Consider the following 20,302-nt stretch of genomic DNA (forward strand, 5'->3'; position numbering starts at 1 on the left):
TCTAATACCAATCGTCTAATACCAATCGTCTAACACCAATCGTCTAACACCAATCGTCTAACACCAATCGTCTAACACCAATCGTCTAATACCAATCGTCTAATACCAATCGTCTAACACCAATCGTCTAACACCAATCGTCTAACACCAATCGTCTAACACCAATCGTCTAACACCAATCGTCTAACACCAATCGTCTAACACCAATCGTCTAACACCAATCGTCTAACACCAATCGTCTAATACCAATCGTCTAATACCAATCGTCTAATACCAATCCTGTGTTCCTGAATCATTGAGAGAATATTAGATTGAATGATCCTCCAAACATTTACATGTACAAATCAGTAGTAGAGCATTGGGCTGTGATTGCCATTGATTAATGCAGAAAGTTTGGAGTGTAAAGTGGGGTACACACCAGTGGCGGCTGGTGCTTAAAATTTTTTGGGGGGGCGCAAACAGAAAAATGTAATGGGCATTGCTTTGTGGCAAAAAACGCTGTAAAAAATTGCGTGACTTTGAGGTCGCAAGAGTGTGAAAGGGGCCTTCAGTAAGGTATAGTGTGCCCCCTTTCAATGCAGAGAGACCAGCGTGGCCCCTTTCAATGTACAGTGACCAGCGTGGCCCCTTTCAATGCACAGTGACCAGCGTGCCCCCTTTCAATGCACAGAGACCAGCGTGCCCCCTTTCAATGCACAGAGACCAGCGTGCCCCCTTTCAATGCACAGTGACCAGCATGCCCCCTTTCAATGCACAGTGACCAGTGTGCCCCTTCAATGCAGTGACCAGCATACATGCCCCCTTCAATGCAGTGACCAGCGTACATGCCCCCTTCAATGCAGTGACCAGCGTACATGCCCCCTTCAATGCAGTGACCAGCGTACATGCCCCCTTCAATGCAGAGACCAGCGTACATGCCCCCTTCAATGCAGAGACCAGCGTACATGCCCCCTTCAATGCAGTGACCAGCGTACATGCCCCCTTCAATGCAGAGACCAGCGTACATGCCCCCTTCAATGCAGTGACCAGCGTACAGGCCCCCTTCAATGCAGTGACCAGCGTACATGCCCCCTTCAATGCAGTGACCAGCGTACATGCCCCCTTCAATGCAGTGACCAGCGTACATGCCCCCTTCAATGCAGAGACCAGCGTGCGCAGGAGGACACATGGACACCTTACAGTCACCGCCGCTGCCCTGGGTGAGAGCGGAGAGAGAGAGGAGAGAGACGGAGGCACCGAGGCAGCGGCTGCTTCATCACTTAACGGCTCTTTGGCTGGCTCTGGCTGACTCACTCGACTGGACCGACTGCTGTGCTGTGTGCTGCTGAAGACGGGACTGGAGAGACGTCTCGACCGACCACGCGCGCCGCTGCTCCTCCTCCTCCTCGCTCTGACGGCGGGCGGGAAGGTGACGGATGGGGAGTGACTGACGCATGCACCGCCCCCACGACAACGTCAGCCGGGATGTCCTGAATGATTGGTCCAGGCTGGAGTCTGGACCAATCACAGCCAGGACAGGACTAGTGGGGAGTGTCAGGGCGCATTGCTCTGCGCCCCAGTGATACCCAGAACGGCCGCCAATCGACGCCTCTGCCTGGTACCACGTGGGATGCCAAACCCCATCCCCCCCCCATAGCCAGCAATAGGTCCGGCGCCCCATAGTGGGCTTTAAATGAAAATATTTTTTTTCTTGGCAAATGCTGATTGGGGGGTGGCGCCACCTGCGCCCCCTATCGACCGGCCGCCACTGGTATACACTAAGAAAATCGGGCGAACGATCGTCCGATTTTCCTCGTTGTATTCACAGCAAGTCTGAACCGATGAACGAAAATCCACACGGAAAATCTCGTATGACAAAGGCTTTTTTTTTTTTTTTATTGTTTCTGATCATGCGCAGTCTTTCTTTTCTGATTTTTCTTGCACAAAAAATCGTACGAAAACAGTACACATTAAATGAAAATCGTTCGTTTTTTCCGCTAAGAGAAAAATTTTGGAGTTTGTCCCTTCGAGAATTTTCATACAAAAATTCAGAATTGGCTGTCAAAAGTTGTGTACACATTATACGAAAATCGTTCGAAAATTCTCTGGAAGAAAATGTTTGCTCGATTTTTCTTATAGCATGTACTAGCCTTAAGTCATACCCTTAATTTTGGGACAGGCCTAGCTAGTCTTAGAACTGCTCCCCCCACCTCATAACACTTATGCTGTGTAAGAAAGATGTACACTATATTACCAATTAGGGTCCTGGGCAGAGCGGTGGAAGGCGGCGGGAGGGAGGGGTGGAGGGGGGGGGCGGAACGTCCCTCCTGCTCACTGTGATAACGGCATCAGTTGTTACCATCAGAAAGCTGACATGTCTGCTAGGCACAGTGCCAAGACAGGAACACCTACAGCGTATGCGCTTGGCAATCAGCACCAGAGGCCCCCTAGTGCGCACATGCCTACTGGGCACAGTGCCAGAGAATGACAGGAGCCCCTACACTGCATGCACTTGGCAGAAAGCAAAGTGACCTCCTAGTGCGCAGAACTGCCAGGCGCAGTGCCAAGACAGGAACACCTACAGCGTATGCACCGGGCATACAGCAACAGTGACCCCCTAGTGCGCATGTGTCTGTCGGACACAGTGCCAAGGCAGGGGCCCCTACAGTGTATGCGCTGGGCAGACAGAACCAGTGGCCCCTAATGCGCTCATTCCTACCAGGTAGTGCCAAGACATGGACCCCTATAGTGTATGCGCCAGGCAGACAGCATCAGTGGCCCCTTAGTGCACATGTCTGCCGGGCACAGTGCCAAGACAGGAGCCCCTACAATGCATTCACCGAGCATACAGCAACAGTGGCCCCCTAGTGCGCACGTTTGCCGGGCACAGTGCCAAGATAGGGGCCTCTACAGTATATGCACCAGGCATACAGCATCACTGGCCCCCTATGCACACATGCCTACTAGGCACAGTGCCAAAGAAAGACCGATGCCCCTACACCGTATGCACTGGATAGACAGCACCAGTGGCCCCCAGTGTGCAATTTCCTGCCAAGCACAGTGCCAGAGAAGGACAGGAGCCCCTACAGTTTAAGCACTGGGCAGGAAGCACCAGTGGCCCCCTAGTGCGCACATGTCTGCTGGGCACACTGCCAAGAAAGGGGCCCCTACAGCGTATGCGCTTGGCAGACAGCACCAGTGGCCCCCCCAGTGTGCACGTCTGCTGGGCACAGTGCAAAGACAGGAGCCCCTACAGCGTATGCACCGGGCATACAGCACCAGCGAGCGGCCCCCTAGTGCACAGAGTCAATACAGGAGCCTTTACAGCGCATGCGCTTGGCAGAAAGCACCTGTGGCCCCCTAGTACGCACACCGACCGGGCACAGATCTCAGGAACACAGGAGTCCCTATTGCGTATGCCTCAGACAGAAAGCACCAGTGCCCCATAGTGTGCACATGCCTGGCAGGCACAGTGCCAAGACAGGAGCCCTTGGGCAGACCACACCAGTGGCCCCCTACTGTGCACACGCCGGCCGGGCACAGAGCACATAGGATGCCCCCCCAGGGGGTTAAAAAAAAGGCATCAAAAGATAAGAAGAATTGGAGCCCCAAAATAAAATCTAAAAAAAAATTAAAACTACACGATTTGGGCGGAGCTTATTGTTACTTTCAGTGATTTAATATTACTTTAAAAATGACTTTTGAATTGATAATAATGGGGTGAACCTTCTATGAGCGTTTAGTGAATGGGCTTCGCCGGTTACCCCATAGACAGCAAGCAGCTTCCACGTGTCCGTTTTACAGTCCGGGATTGATAGGAAATCCAGGAAGCTGATTGGTCGATATGAATGTAGAAATGTTACCTTTAGCACATTTTCCATGCATGGGGGAGGAGGGTAAGGGCGGGGTTCAGCGTCTAATCGCTCCCAGACTGGGGGATAGGCTGCTTATACTGGGAGAACTGGTGACGTGCCGCTGACAACACACCAGGGACTCATTAGGGTGAAGCGATGGGGGTGGCGGCAGATGTTTCGTCTTACCTCCTCTTGCATTCCGCACTCCAGCAGCATGGTGACGCAGGCCTCGATGGGGAACGCAACCTCCCGACCGCTCACCGTCAGATGCTCTTCTAAAGGCTTCCCGTATGATGGCTTTTCTATCCAGGCCTCTGGGAGGACAGACAAGGACGATGGATGGTCAGAAAATAAATGCTACAATACCAATTCATCTGCCAGAAAATCGCCAACAACCAATCAGAGAGCAGCTTACACTGGTCTGCCTAAACTATACTTCTAGAAGCCGGTTTCTGATTGGATGTGAATTTATATATTTTTTGGTTGAGCGGCCTGCCATGTATAATGCGCATCTTTACCGACTTTTGAGCGACATGCTGGTGGCCTGCGTAGGTTGGTTCCTCCAGATCAGCACCTGACCCCACAGCTGCAACCGCTTGTACCCAATGCAACCTTGTGCCAAGAGACTGCTGGCATGTTATAAGAGACTGTTAGAGCCAGTTCACACTGGGGCGACCTGTCAGGCGACCTGGTCGCCTGACAGGTCGCCGTAGATCGCCTGCCATAGAGAAGCTGTGGACCCGTTCTAATAGGAGCGACACAAGTCGCTCCGACTTAGAAAAGGGTCCGGAGCTTCTTTGGGGCGACCCGGAGCGACCTGCATTGACTTCAATTATATGAAGTCCGTGCCGGCCGCTCCGAGGTCGGGTGCGAGCTGCGCGCCGCGACTTCACAGGTCGCCCGGCAAAGTCGGCTTGTCCCAGTGTGAACGGGGTCTTAGAAAATGCTAACTGTATCTAAAACACGAATAAAAAAAGAAAAAAGTATCTAAAATAAACACAAAAGGCAAGAATACCGCGACGCTCACGTTGGGCCCCATTCGCAGCTGAGCGTTTTGAAGCTCCAAAACGCTAAGAGCGAAAAAGAAAATCAATTATTCTCTATGGAGAAGATTCACATCTCCACTCCAAGTCCCCTGGAGCCAAACTGGGGGACCGGAACTCCGCTTTGATCACAGCCAGCTATGGCTATTATTACGGGTTATTACCAAAACGCATAAGCCACTGTACTTTGTACAATCCACGCCATGTAATAAAGTGACTTTTTCAGAAGGACGATTTTCAGACTCTTCACCTCCAGTACCCATCACCCTTACTGCTACTAGGATACACGGATGATTGAAGCCTCATTCTGGTCCTAATCTAGGACTTCTAGTGAACTTTGTGCAGATTTTATTACAAACTTTTTGTTCAAGTCTTGATTAAAAAGAGGCCTTTCCTCCTAAACGCGTTGGTCCCATCTGATATTCTTAATATATATTTTAAACGAATCACCAAGAGAGATGAACATTTGTACTAAGCGCTCCTAACCACAAACCCAAGTACTGATTATCTGACGAATGGTGCTACTCAGGGCTTTTTTCCTCAGAAAATAGGTGCAGGAACTCAACCACGACCCCCCCCAAAACCCGTCTCTCCTCTCCACACACCCTCCAAACCAATCAGATAGTGGGTGTGTTCAAATGTCACAAACAGTGTGAGGGTCTTAAAGGGGTATTAAATACCAGGAGTGCATTACGTACAAATTGCAGAGTTTGGGGGTGCGCTAGAGTTCAGCCTTCATCCACACCTGCTTACCTCTGCATCCCCCATCCACATCTCACTTTCACTCCTCTTCAGGGGTGACCTCTGCATACGAACCCCCCTCCACTACCCCCCCCCCCCCCCTTAAAGAGGTTGTAAACCTCAGATTTTTTTTTTTTAAAGTACACCTGAAAGACAAACACATAATGAGCTAGTGTGCATCGCATACTAGCTCATTATGAAATACTTACCTTAGAACGAAGCCCCGAAGCGCCGACCGCTCACCTCTCTCGTGGGTGACATGTTCTGTCACCCTTCTTCCGGGTTCGCGGCTTCCGGCCATCTGATTGGCTGGACGCGCGATTACGACACTCCCGTGCATGCGCGCGGGAGCCGACAGTCACGGCACGGGGCTCTGAAGGAACGTCACCAGCGGCCGTTCCTTCAGAGCGCATGCGCCAGTGACGTCACTGGCTGCAATTAGGGTAAATATCTCCTACACGGTACATTTTTAGGAGATATTTACAGTAGCTATAGGTAAGCCTTATCATAGGATCACCTATAGGTACAACTTCCCGAGGAGGGTTTACTTCCTCTTAAAAAGCTCCATCTTCCACATGTCTTACTTTTGTTGCTGTATTAAGCTGAAGCACCCAACCGGCTCTCATACCTCCCCACTGTAGGTGGCTCTGCCTCTCTCACTTGCAGGGAGATCATCTAGTGGAGGTGTCAAAATCCAAAATGAACCCTAGGCACCTACATCTCCCTTGCTTCCATACTGCACTCAGTGGGAGCCAATGAGAGACAAGCCGGACTTCTGTGTTTACTGGTGAGCAGGTTGCCGAGGGCCTGAGCCAAAGGTGGTGGAACTGAGTTCCACCAAGTTCCTGCTGAAAAAAAGCCCTGGTCCTACTGCGGTGGTCGGAGTGGTAGCAACCTAGGACCAGAACCAGGTCCATGCAGACCATACGTCCACCACAGGTTAACCTCATTGAAGGAGAACTTACTTTTTATATAAACATTAGCATGAACTCTCATTCCTATTGGTTCCACACTACCACACATATACCAGCCAATCAATACCCAAGGCTGTACTACGGATGACAAACCCTTACACACTATACTTGAAATACACGTCAGATTGGGCAATGCTTTCTAATACACACCTTGTTGGGCTTTGATCTGGGGCAACACGGCTTGCAGTAATGCGAGAGACTTCTTGTGGTATTCAGCCTGAACTTCTATAAGCTGGGAGATAAGAAATTAATGAATTGTACAATCCAGAGAATGTTTTGAAGGTTCCCATTGGCTACATTCACCCCCAAAAACCTCTTGCAATCCGATTGTATTCTCTACACTTACCGTCTGAAAATAGTTTGCATAGTCTATTTCTTTGGCCACAAAGTTGTACATATCTGCTGACAACTGATCCTGGAAGTACAAACACACAGTTAGTTTTAAAACATTATGTCGGGAGAAGTGACCAGCGGGAGCAGAGGTTCCACTCACCCTACAGATCTCTACGCGGTTCGCTGCCTCTTCCATCTCTTCCCTCAATGCATCAGCCTTTGCTCCAGAGGGCTGCAGATTGCTAGCGATACCGGAGGACTTTGCAGACTGCTGCCACCTGTGACCCACCAAGAAAGAGAGAAGATTTCAATGTCATCATATTCCTTCATATCACTTTATCCTGTAGGAATCTGTGCAGAGTGAAAGATTCCCTTAAAACAAAGTCCATCCCACCACCCATTGATACCCAGTAAAACATACCTTTACCATTTTCTCCATCACTCTGTTCATCACACCACCCAATGATCATCACACCACCCAACCAGTTGATGCAGACTATTGGGATGTTTCCCATCACCATTCATCTGTCCATCACTCTACCCAAAGTCAATCCCACCACCCAATGATACCCAGGGAAACACACCTTGCCAGGTTTCCCATCACTGTTAATCTGTCCATCCCACCACCCTGTTCATTTGTCTGTCCTACAACGCAAAGTCCATCCCACCACCCAATTATACCCAGTAATGAACACCTTTGCAATTTCCTCCATCACTCTGTTCATCTCACCACTCAATGATACACACCTTTGCCACTCTCCCCATCCTTCTGTTCATCTGTCCATCCCACCACCCAATGATACTTATTAATACACATCTTTGCCATGATCCACCATTACTCTGTTGATCTGTCTATCCCACCACCCAGTCTGTATCACCACCCAATGATCATCACACCACCCATCCGGTTGATGCACACTATTGCCATGTTTCCCATCAACATTCCTCTGCTCATCACTCTACCCCAAGTCAATCCCACCACCCAATGATACCCAGTGATACACACCTTTGCCAGGTTTCCCATCACTGTTCATCTGTCCATCCCACCACCCAAAGTCCAACCCAATGATACCCAGTGATACACACTTTTGCCATCAACCTGTTCATTTGTCTGTCTTGCCACTCAAAGTCCATCCCACCACCCAATGATACCCACTGATAAACACCTTTGCAATTTACTCCATCACTCTGTTCATCTCACCACTCAATGATACACACCTTTGCCACTCTCCCCTGCACTCTGTTCATTTGACCATCCCACCACCCAATAATACCCAGTGATACTTAACTTTATTATGATCCCCATCATTCTGTTCATCTGTCCACGCCACCACCCAATAATACCCAGTGATACTTACCTTTATTATGATCCCCATCATTCTGTTCATCTGTCCACCCCACCACCCAATAATACCCAGTGATACTTACCTTTGTTATGCTCCCTGTCATTCTGTTCATCTGTCCACCCCACCACCCAATGATACCCATTAATACACAACTTTGCCATGATCCACCATCACTCTGTTGATCTGTCCATCCCACCACCCCAGTCCGTACCACCACCCAATGACACCCAGTCATCTACACCTTTGCCATGCTCCTCTATCACTATGTTCATCTGTCCATTCCCCCACCTGATGATGCCCAGTGATACACACCTTTGCCGTGTTCCCCATCAACATTAATCTGTCCATACCACAACCCAATGATACACACTTTTGCCATATGCCACCATCACCCTGTTCATCCGCTTGTCCCAGCACTCAAAGTCCGTCCCACATCCAATGACACTAGGGTTGCCACCTCATCCCTTTAAAGCAGGACACACATTAATTACACAGGTTCTGTGGTTGATTAAGGTGGTAATTAAACTCATTTAGTGCCTTATGTGCATTATATTAGCCTCAGAACCTGTGCAATTAATATGTGTCCTAGTTTAAAAGGATGAGGTGGCAACTCTAAATGACACCCAGTGATACTTACCTTTGCTATGCTCCCCCATCACTCTGTTCATCTGTCCATCCCACCACCCAATGATACCCATTTATACACAACTTTGCTATGCTCCACCATCACTCTGTTCCTCTGTCTATCCCACCATTTAAAGTCCATCCTACCACCCAATGATTCCCAGTGACACACCTTTGCTAAGGTTAGTTAATTCCCAAATATTTTATGAAATTGGGGATGGAGGCACTGTGCTATACAGGCAAATTGCCTCATATAAAGTCCCAATCTGTGTTTTATACTGCATCCACCAAGGAGTTGGAGGTGTATGCTTCTCAGCTGGTCGTTTTCAGTTTGTACCTTTTTAAGAACATTGCTATTAGAGTTTTGAGATACTAGACCAGTCATGGATGGAGGTGGGTTGGGGGAAGTTTGGGCTGCTCCCTCTCACCTGCCTCCTATCCACCCATTAGCAGCCATGTGTTCCCAGAGTGGAGACACTCAAATTTAAAAGTGTTAGGACTGCAGATAAAACAGGGTGCCGTGTCGTGGCTCTGCAGCTTACACATGCATTTGCAAATGCGTGTCAACTAAACCCCTGTTCTTTATTTATATCATAAGACAGGTCTACTTGGTTGGTGGCAGACTGGAGGGTGAGTACATCAGACTGGGGGCTGGCTGGCTTCCATGCACCTCTTTTAATCCTTTTCAATTTGTTTTTTCCGATACAGGGATGGACACGCTGGGCATACCTGCTGGTGTCTCACTTAAAGTCCCACATAGCCCACATTGTCTACTTACCTTTGCTATGCTCCCCTGTCACTCAGTTCATCTGTCCATCCCACCACCCAATGATACCTATTTATACACAACTTTGCTATGCTCCACCAGTACTCTGTTCATCTGTCTATCCCACCATTTAAAGTCCATCTTACCACCCAATGATACCCAGTGACACACCTTTGCCATGATCCCCCGTCATCCTGTTCATCCCACCACCCAATGATACCCATTTATACACAACTTTGCTATGCTCCACCAGTACTCTGTTCATCTGTCTATCCCACCATTTAAAGTCCATCTTACCACCCAATGATACCCATTTATACATTGTTCATCAGTCTGTCCCAGCACTAATAAAGCCAACCCACTACCCTATATTGTCTAGTGATACTTACCTTTGCTAAGCTCCCCCATCACTCTGTTCATCTGTCCATCCCACCACCCAATGATACCCATTTATACACAACTTTGCCATGCTCCACCATCACTCTGTTCATCTGTCTATCCAACCACCCAATGATATCCAGTGATACACACCTTTGTTATGCTCCCCGTCATTCTGTTCATCTGTCCACCCCACCACCCAATGATACCCATTAATACACAACTTTGCCATGATCCACCATCACTCTGTTGATCTGTCCATCCCACCACGCCAATCTGTACCACCCCCCAATGACACCCAGTCATCTACACCTTTGCCATGCTCTTCTATTACTCTGTCCATCCCTCTGCCCAATGATCCCATTTATACACAACTTTGCCATGTTCCACCATCACTCTGTTCATCTGTCGATCCCACCACCCAATGATACCCAGTGATACACACCTTTGCCATGATCACCAGTCATCCTGTTCATCCATCATCTCCCTGAATCCAATCTCCAGGTAAACTGCTCCTCTATAACCAGAAATACCAGTCTTTCCATTCCAAGGGCTTGGAAAAATAGCGACGGTATCAGTAGGTTACAAACCTAATAATTGGTAAATTCTGAAGGTAAACTACCAATTATTAGCTTAAAAAGCCAGTATGGTAACCCCCAAAAAAAACAAAAAAAAAAACCAAAATGATACTTAGTAATATACTAAGAATGCTTTCAGACATAGAAGTGCACTCTAGTTCCTAGGTTTTCATGCATAGTTGGGACGCTTAACCTGGTTTCCACGTCCTATGCACAAAAACATGAGAACCGGGATGCAGAAAAATGGCAGCAGGTGCTCTGGACTGATGAGTCAAAATATGAAATATTTGGCCACAGCAGGAGGCAGTTTGTTCGCGAAGGGCTGGAGAGCCGTACAAAAACTTAATCAAAACACTTGATCAAATCCAAATGAAAATGTCGGCCCCAGAGGTAGGATTACCCTTTAATTTCCATATTCATTATCTATAAAAATGATTAGCGATGTGACATTTCCTTCACACCCCCATAATGACTCTTCCTTTGTTTTCTGTGGTTGTCTGTGCAGGTTATTCTCCGACTTTCTTTTTTCAATCACGCACAGCACTCGTGTTCCTTGCGAGCCGCTGACTCATTCCAGCAGCAGAGAGAATCAATAGATCAAATCTGCTTAATTTTCCACAAAGCTCCGGAGACAACGATTGTGAGTCACTCACTGCTGATCGTCTAACCGCACAGCGAGTGATGGATATGCAGAGATGGTTCTGGCCGGAGGCTACCGCAGACTGACCCACCATACCAGTGTACAAGCCATATCTTCCATACAAGCTCCAAACTGCTCCCAAGGTGGATCCCTGTATATATGGCCTACAAACCTTTGGCACCAGATGACCACTGGAAAGAAAGGAGATCTTTGCATGACTCGCCTGGTATCTTAAAATTAAGGATAAACCCCCCCCCATGTTCATGAGGACTTGGTGGTTCTTAGCATTCTTCCCTTTGGAGCCCTGAGGTCTTGGATTCAACTCCTAGCACAGAGACTCCATATGGAACAATCTGTATGGAATTTTGAATATTCTCCTGCTGGTGCTCTCTTTATGTCCCAATCCAAATACTGTACAGTAAATGGTTGCAACTCGACTGGAATATATCTGTATTTTAAAGCAGTTACATGAGCTTTGAAAAATTAAATGCTGGTGCATAGATTAATTTAGAAATATCTATTTTTGCTTCTCCAAAGAAATTTAGAATGATTGTGCCAATAATCCTTTCCTCTTAGTTCCTCCCTGGACAGAAGCCCGATTTGTGAACGTTACTATTGCTTAGCCCAGGTAGAGCTCAGTTGCTACTGCTCCCTATTCTGTGATGGCACTCGTCAGCCATACAGTCCTGTGCTGCCAACCATTCTGCATATGTGTCTAAATCATAGGGCAGGGGGTGTGCCAGGTGCAGACACACCCTAAACACTAAGTGTTTTCAATTCCCCCCCACCTTGCGCCCCCCTCCCTCCTCTCCCCAGCTGCTGTGGGGAATTTTTCTGAATGGAAAGTGGAGGAAGGGGCTAGTAAATATGTAATTTAGCGACCCCTCATTTTCTAAATGAACACAGTGAACATACTTACTCACTGTGTTTATTCATAACTGAAGAATAGTAAACTGTGTTTCCCTTCACTGGAACTAAGGCCCAACCCCTGAAAAACAACCCCCACATCATAATCCCTCCTCCACCAAATGATTTGGACCACTGCAAAAAGCAAGGTCCATGAACACATGGATGAGTACGTTTGGGGTGGAGGAACTTGACTGGTCTGCACAGAGTCCTGACTTCAACCCAAGAGAACACCTTTGGGATGAATAAGAGCGGAGACTGTGAGACAGGCCTTCTCATCCAACATCAGTGATAGACCTCACAAATGCTCTTCTGGAAGAATGGTCAATCATTCCAATATGAACACTCCTAAACCCTGTGGACAGCCTCCCCAGAAGATTGGAAGCTGTTATAGCTGCAAAGGGTGGGCCAACTCAAAAACCTACGGACTAAGACTGGAATGCCATTAAAGTTCATGTGCATGTAAAGGCAGGCGTCCCAATACTTTTGACCATATAGTGTTTGTGGGTGTGCACATTATGTAAACATTGCGTTGAGAAAAAATGACTGGTAAAAGTCATTTTTTCTTAGTCTTTTCTTTTTTTCCCCCCACAATGTATTCCTAAATAAAGCCAAGAAAATAAAAAATAAATCCAAATCTGCTTTGGAATGTGCACTGTACAAGCACAGCTCAAACTACATTCCAGCACAGCACCCGTGTACCAGGATCACTGCAGGAGTGACGTCATCGCCAAGGGGTGCCAGAGACAAGCAACCTCCCTTTCAGCTCACTGATCCATTCCCTGAGTAGGGAAAAAAAAAAAACAAACATTCTTTTTAGGACTGCAAACTATTTAACATCTCTCCCAGCCACCATCTGAGCAGGGCCTAGCCAGGGATTGGCTAGGCCCTGCTCAATATTCAGACTGGTGATTTATTATATCCCTCCCTAAACTCCATAAACTTCTTCTAAGGCCACATACCCTCAACATGGGGGGGGGTGACCTCGTTCGGGACGTCACAAGGGGTGGGGTCTCCGGATGACGCCACCGAAAGGACACACCCCCACAGCTATATAAGAGCCGGCAGACAAGCGGAGCTGAAGACGCCAGGAGCCAGCGTCGGAGGAGGGCCTTTTTTTTTTATGTTTAGCAGGTTGGCGGCAGAAGAAGACATCATCGGAGGGAGAAGTCCGCAGGAAGAAGACATTGGTGGCGGAACCGGGAAAATAAGACACGTCGGAGCAAAGACGGGGGACATTCTTCATTTTTATTAAAGGACTTGTCAAAAACCGTCTCTTGTTTTTTGTAACACTACACTTTTTTTTTTTTGGTGAATGGGTAGGGGTACAATGTACCCCATACTCATTCACATGAGGGGGGGGGGGGACCTGGTTCACTTCCAGATTCCGATAAGCCCCCCACAACCACCGCCCAGGGTTGTGGGGAAGAGGCCCTTGTTCCCATCAACATACCAGACTCAAAGGGCCTCGTATGTTTCTGGGGGAGAACCCCGCGCTCTTTTCTTTATAATATATATATATATATTTTATTTTTTTATTTTTTTTGCATGGGATTTTCTCCATACCAGAAGAAAAGGAATTGTTCTGATTGGTCAAAGGACAAGTCACAATCATCTCACAGTCAGATCAAAGTCGGATCCTATTCATTGAAGTTCCATGTCCGAGCAGTGTGAACCCGGCCTAAACAATCATTGCTCCTCTGGCTACAGCAGGAGCCAAACACTAAATTTGCATGGCAGCCAAACTAGGAGGGTGCTAAAATACCTTACTCCTCAATCCCAGGCAACCAGCACTCTTTTTGCCTCCGACTCTCTGGGTTGTGGGCGGGCCCTCAGCATCCTTACTTACAATGCAGGCTGCTGGTCCTGCATTGTAAGTGATGAAGTCGAAGCAGGACCAATAGATGGTGCAAATAAAAGGATCTTCAGGGGAACAGGTACAGGGAGGGGAGGGATCCTGTGGGAGCGAGGGATGAGGTCGGCAAAAGTGCTTTTGAATGGTACCACAGACAAAAATGAGCGTTTAACTTTTGGGAGTGTGAGGGTAATTGGATTGACCCCGAAGTTCAGCTTAAATCCATAAGAAAGTTCCAGACTGGACTGGATGAACCCTCAGGAAAAGACCGTGGCCTCACCTCGCTCTAGAAGAATCCATATCCAGGACTAATTTGGCTAAGTGCTTCCTCTGTTTTTGGATGTTCGGAATCTCCACCTAAAAAGAATAAAGAGGACCTGTCACCATGCAACAATCTGAATTCATAAAAGGCATAGTGGGGTCAGTCTAAAACTGTAACAATACTATGAATTCATAGAAGAACACACGAAGACCACGCTATTTTCCAAAAAAAGTAATTCTTCAATTGTTGCACATGAAGAAGAAAAAAAAAAACATTAAGAAGCACCAAGGACAGCCACATTAATATATGAAAAGCGGCTTCAGCCTGTCTACTCCTAGGCCACACCCCTGTGACGCGTTTCGTCCCGGCCTCACAGGGCTTAATCGTAGAGGTGGGAGTGGAACGTGGCAATCATAAGCCACTATTGACAAACTGAACAGAATCATGCAAATAAAGAGCAGCTGAGCAAAGAGTGAGAATGTAAATAAGAGATTACCGTGTTTACTCGTCCACCATTACGTCAATGGGGCGAAACGTGTCAGTGGGGGGCATGGCCTGGAAATAGACAGGCAGAAGCCACTTATTTATTGATACATCTGTCTTTTGTGTGCAGCTCCCTATTTCTTCTTACATTTTGTCTTAAAGTAAGTTGGGATGAGCTTTGGGGGGCGCCGACACCCGCCAGCAGTGGGATTTTTTATTAGTGCTTTGAGCGGCACTTAACAAGACCTGGATTATGGTCACAATGAAAAAAACATGACTGAGGTTTTAAAAGTGGCCTTTAAAGGAATTGTAAAGGCCGAAGTTTTTTTTATCTTAAAGGGGTTGTAAAGGTTTTTTTTTTTTTAAATAAAAAACATTATACTTACCTGCTCTGTGCAGCCCTGATCCTTCTTTTCTGGGGTGCCCCGGCAGCGCTCCTGGCCCCTCCCCTTCATCAGGTGCTCCCACAGAGAGCCACTTTCCATGGGGGCACCCGTGCGGGCGCGCTCACCAGTCCCGCTGCTGCGTCCATTGACACAGACAGTGGGACTCGGCCCCAATCCCCCGCTCCAGTGTCACTGGATTTAATAGACAGCAGCGGGAGCCAATGGCTTCTGCTGCGATTAATCTATCCAATGAGGATCAGAGACAGTGGCTGGAGCTCGTTGCTGGAAGGTTCGGGTTCAGGTAAGAATAATAGGGGTCTGGGGGACAGCTGCAGCCAAGAAGGTTTTTCACCTTAATGCATAGAGTGCAAACCTTGAGACTTTACAACTCCTTTAATCCATTCTATGCATGAAGATAAAAAGCCTTCTGTATGTAGCAACCCTTCTAATACTTACCTGAGCCCCCTCTCTATCCAGGTATGTCCACGAGTGTCTCAGCCGACCAAGATTCTCCTCCCTGATTGGCTGAGACACAGCAATGACTTCATTGGCTCCTGCTGCGGTCAATTAAAGTTAGCTAGCCAATCAGGGGAGAAAGGGGAGGGGGTCGGGTCGGGGCTCCGTGTCTGAATGGAATGTGACTCGGCTCGGGTGCCCCCATAGCAAGCTGCTTGCTGTGGGGGCACTGAACAGGAGGGAGGGGCCAAGAGCACAGAAGAGAGACCCGAGAAGAGGAGGACCCAGGCTGCTGTGCAAATAAACTGCAAGAGGGGAGGTAAGTATAACATGTTTGTTATTTTTATAGGAAAAAAAAAAAAACAAGACTTTACAGGAAATGAACCCACTTGAGTACCAGCCAGTAATACCCCTTCATTAGCAGGCAATTTTTCAGTGCTGTGATCGTTTGACTGACAATTACTAAAGTACAGATAGAGCTTTCTTTTGGTGGTATTTTAAAATGTATATATATTATAAATATAAATATAAATATATATATATATATATATATATATATATATACAAACACACACACACATATTTATATACACATACACACACAGTAGCTGGCAAAAGTAAGTACACCCCTCACATTTTTGTAAATATTTTATTCTATCTTTTCATGTGACAACACTGAAGAAATGAGACTTTGCTACAATGTAAAGTAGTGAGTGTACAGCTTGTATAACAGTGTAAATTTACTGTCCCCTCAAAATAACTCAACACAGCCATTAATGTCTAAACCGCTGGAAACAAAAGTGAGTACACCCCTAAGTGAAAATGTCCAAATTGGGACCAATTTGCCATTTTCCCTCCCTGGTATCATGTGACTCGTTAGTGTTACAAGGTCTCAGGTGTGAATGGGGAGCAGGAGTGTTAAATTTGGTGTTATCGCTCTCACTCTCTCATACTGGTTACTGGAAGTTCAACATGGCACCTCATGGCAAAGAACTCTCTGAGGATCTGAAAAAAATTATTTTTGCTCTACATAAAGATGGAGTAGGCTATAAGAAGATTGCCAAGACCCTGACACTGAGCTGCAGCACAGTGGCCAAGACCATACAGTGGTTTACCAGGACAGATTCCACTCAGAACAGGCCTCGCCATGGTCGACCAAAGAAGTTGAGTGCACGTGCTCAGCGTCATATCCAGAGGCTGTCTTTGGGAAATAGACGTATGAGTGCTGCCAGCATTGCTGCAGAGGTTGAAGGGGTGGGGGAGGGGTCAGCCTGTCAGTGCTCAGACCATACGCCGCACACTGCATCGAATTGGTCTGCATGGCTGTCATCCCAGAAGGAAGCCTCTTCTAAAGATGATGGACAAGAAAGCCTGCAAACAGTTTGCTGAAGACAAGCAGACTAAGGACATGGATTACTGGAACCATCTCCTGTGCTCTGATGAGACCAAGATAAACTTATTTGGTTCAGATGGTGTCAGGTGTGTGTGGGGGCAACCAGATGAGGAGTACAAAGACAAGTGTGTCTTCCTACAGTCAGGCATGGTGGTGGGAGTGTCATGGTCTAGGGCTGCATGAGTGCTGCCGGCACTGGGGAGCTACAGTTCATTGAGGGAACCATGAATGCCAACATGTACTGTGACATACTGAAGCAGAGCATGACCCCCTCCCTTCAGAGACTGGGGGGCAGGGCAGTATTCCAACATAACGACCCCAAACACACCTCCTAGACCACCACTGCCTTGCTAAGAAGTTGAGGGTAAAGGTGATGGACTGGCCAAGCATGTCTCCAGACCTAAACCCTATTGAGCATCTGTGGGGCATCCTCAAACAGAAGGTGGAGGAGCGCAAGGTCTCTAACATCCACCAGCTCTGTGATATCGTCATGGAGGAGGGGAAGAGGACTCCAGTGGCAACCTGTGAAGCTCTGGTGAACTCCATGCCCAAGAGGGTTAAGGCAGTGCTGGAAAATAATGGCGGCCACACAAAATATTGACACTTTGGGCCCAATTTGGACATTGTCACTTAGGGGTGTACTCACTTTTGCTGCCAGCGGTTTAGACATTAATGGCTGTGTGTTGAGTTATTTTGAGGGGACAGTAAATTTACACTGTTATACAAGCTGTACACTCACTACTTTACATTGTAGCAAAGTCTCATTTCTTCAGTGTTGTCACATGAAAAGATAGAATGGGAGGGGTGTAATTACTTTTGTGATTATATATATATATATATATATATATACACATATACATATACATATACACACACATACATACATACATATCTATTGCCCTTACTTTTTGCTAAAATATAAATTATACATTTTTATTACAATTCTTTACCTCGGAGAGGACGAACAATGGCTCCGCCACATCTCTCTCCACCTCCTGTTCGAAGTGGATGAGCTCCTGTGCTAGTTTGTCCTCAGCCTCTCCGCACAGCTTCAGCATCTTCCTACAGCAAGACAAGAGGCAGATCTGTGTAAAGAAGACTTCAACCACCAGAAGGCGGCCATCTTGAACTCCGCTAAGAGGAATACGATAAACTCACCCAAGCAAAGTATCATCTCCCAGTACAGCTGATCCTTCCATGAGACATTGCGCCAGTGTAATTAGAGGCAACTTTTTCTAAAGAGAGGGATAAACACACAGACAGAGAATGAATTAATATCGGACGGGATAAGAAAAACCTGAAATGTCTTTGGTTATTTTTCGGTGGCCCCTAGGACCTCTCCCGTGCACCCCTCTGTACCTGGCAGCAAACAAACCCAGCGTAGGAGAGAGCATCTGGTAAGGGATTCTGGGAAAGGTTACAGAGGTGGCAAGGACTATAGCACAGGGTTTCTCAGCCAAGGTCCCATGGTACAAAAAAAGAGTTCCTCCAGAGGTTGCTGGGGGTTCCTTGAGCAATTTCTGTCTCTCAGATAAATTCCCACTGACGCCATTCATCTTTTAACCACTTTACCACTAAGCCTATTTTTGACACTTTTTGTTTACAAGTTTAAACCAGTATTTTTTGCTAGAAAACTACATAAAACCCCCAAACATTATATATATTATATATTTTTTCAGCAAAGACTCTGGAGAATAAAATGTCGGTCATTGCAAAATTTTTTGTCACGCGGTATTTGCGCAGCGGTCTTTAAAACGCCATTTTTTTGGAAAAAATTTGAAAAATTACATTTCACTGCATTTAAAAAACACTAAACAGTAAAGTTAGCCCATTTTTTTGTATATTGTGAAAGATGTCACGCCGAGTAAATAGATACCAAACATGTTACGGTTTAAAATTGCGCCCCCCCATTGGGATGGCGACAAACTACGGTCAATAGAGATCTCAATCTGCGACGCTTTAAATTTATTTAACGGTTACCAGTTTAGAGGTAGAGTGTAGCTCTTTTTTTTTAATTATTGCCCACGCTCTGGCGATCACGGCGATACCTCACATGTGTGGTTTGAACAGCGATTTCATTCGCGGCTCGACTTGCGTATACGTTTTTTTTGTGCACGAGCTAACGGTGACGGGGGCGGCTAAATTTTTTTTTTTTCCTAATTTATTTTTTCTTTTTTTTTAACTTTATTACAGGTTTTTTAAAAAAAAAAAAAAATCTGATCACTTTTATTGCTGTCACAAGCAATGTAAACATCCCTTGTGACACCAATATGTGTGACAGGTACACTTTATGGAGGGATCGAGGGTCTAAAAGACCCCAAACCCCTCCACTACACTTCCATGTGTGCAAAACGCCGAAAACGGCATTTTTGCATAAAGCCGTTTTTCAAATCTGCCGCCTTTTGCAGCACAGTAACCCGGAAGTGACGTCATGGAAGCCGCCTCTGGGTTACGTCATCGGAGACTCGTCGATGCCGTTTCCGGCATCCATCGGGACTCCATCCAGCCGGCGGACGTGCCGGCTGGGTGCTCGGGGCTCCCAGTGGGACGGGAGCCCCGAGCAAAGCCACGGAAGGCGGAGGGAGGGGGGGGGGATGTCCCCTCCCGCTCACCCGGGTAACGATCGAGCGGCTCCCGAGCCACATCGGTCGTTACCAACGGAAAGCCGACCGTCGGCTTCAAACAACGGTACCGGGATGATGCCTCTAGCTAGAGGCATCATCCCGGTATAACCCCGCAAAGTCAGCCGACGTAGGTCTACGTGGCTAGACGTTAAGTGGTTAAGCTATCTGTAAAAAGGGGATTCTTCCCAATGACCATCACACTAATGTATCATGAGTTGTAGATATAAGAATTATTAGCAGGGGTTCTCTGATACGGGAAAGTAACTTCAAGGGTTCTTCTAGGTTAAAAAGGTTGAATAAGGCTGGTTTAGCAGCTTTAGGTTTCCCTCACTCAGCTAATTTGACCCCAATGCTGACAGAGCAGTTCAGGGGAAGGGCAAACAAGGATGCTGTGCAGGAGAACTCGACGTCCTTCTTACCAACCAATGACATCACTGGTTGTTAGGACACCAGCCGCTGGAAGGTTGTAATGAAAAACCTGTGACTTTTTTGTAACTTAATGGCAGGCTTGATCCACGTGCTGGTTTGTATACAATTTTTGGCGATTTTTAGGCATTTTGCCAAGGCACGCCTGAAGAAACCTGAAGGCCCCCTGTTTGAAAAAGGCTGGTCTAAAGTAAGGGACAAGTAATACAAAATATAATAACTATGAGGGGATGAGCAGATTTATAAGTTCAGTAG

General features: G+C 47.0%; 1 protein-coding gene across 5 annotated transcripts in view; it reads right to left on the reverse strand.

The window, feature by feature from the left end:
- The window catches only part of ARHGAP44 (Rho GTPase activating protein 44), a 152,566-nt gene that overhangs the window by 47,760 nt on the left and 84,504 nt on the right, over nucleotides 1-20,302 (reverse strand). For all 5 annotated transcript variants that reach the window (XM_082272665.1, XM_082272666.1, XM_082272663.1 and 2 more), the window contains exons 4-10: nucleotides 18,156-18,232; nucleotides 17,948-18,059; nucleotides 14,298-14,374; nucleotides 7,085-7,202; nucleotides 6,938-7,006; nucleotides 6,742-6,823; nucleotides 4,020-4,147 (exon numbers count right to left, since the gene is read on the reverse strand). In XM_082272665.1, coding sequence (XP_082128791.1) covers nucleotides 4,020-4,147; nucleotides 6,742-6,823; nucleotides 6,938-7,006; nucleotides 7,085-7,202; nucleotides 14,298-14,374; nucleotides 17,948-18,059; nucleotides 18,156-18,196 — 627 coding nt within the window. In that variant the 5' untranslated portion in view covers nucleotides 18,197-18,232. The remainder of the gene's footprint in view (nucleotides 1-4,019; nucleotides 4,148-6,741; nucleotides 6,824-6,937; nucleotides 7,007-7,084; nucleotides 7,203-14,297; nucleotides 14,375-17,947; nucleotides 18,060-18,155; nucleotides 18,233-20,302) is intronic.

This window comes from Pelophylax lessonae, assembly GCF_965119305.1.
Source record: "Pelophylax lessonae genome assembly, chromosome: 11".
Classification (NCBI taxonomy): domain Eukaryota; kingdom Metazoa; phylum Chordata; class Amphibia; order Anura; family Ranidae; genus Pelophylax; species Pelophylax lessonae.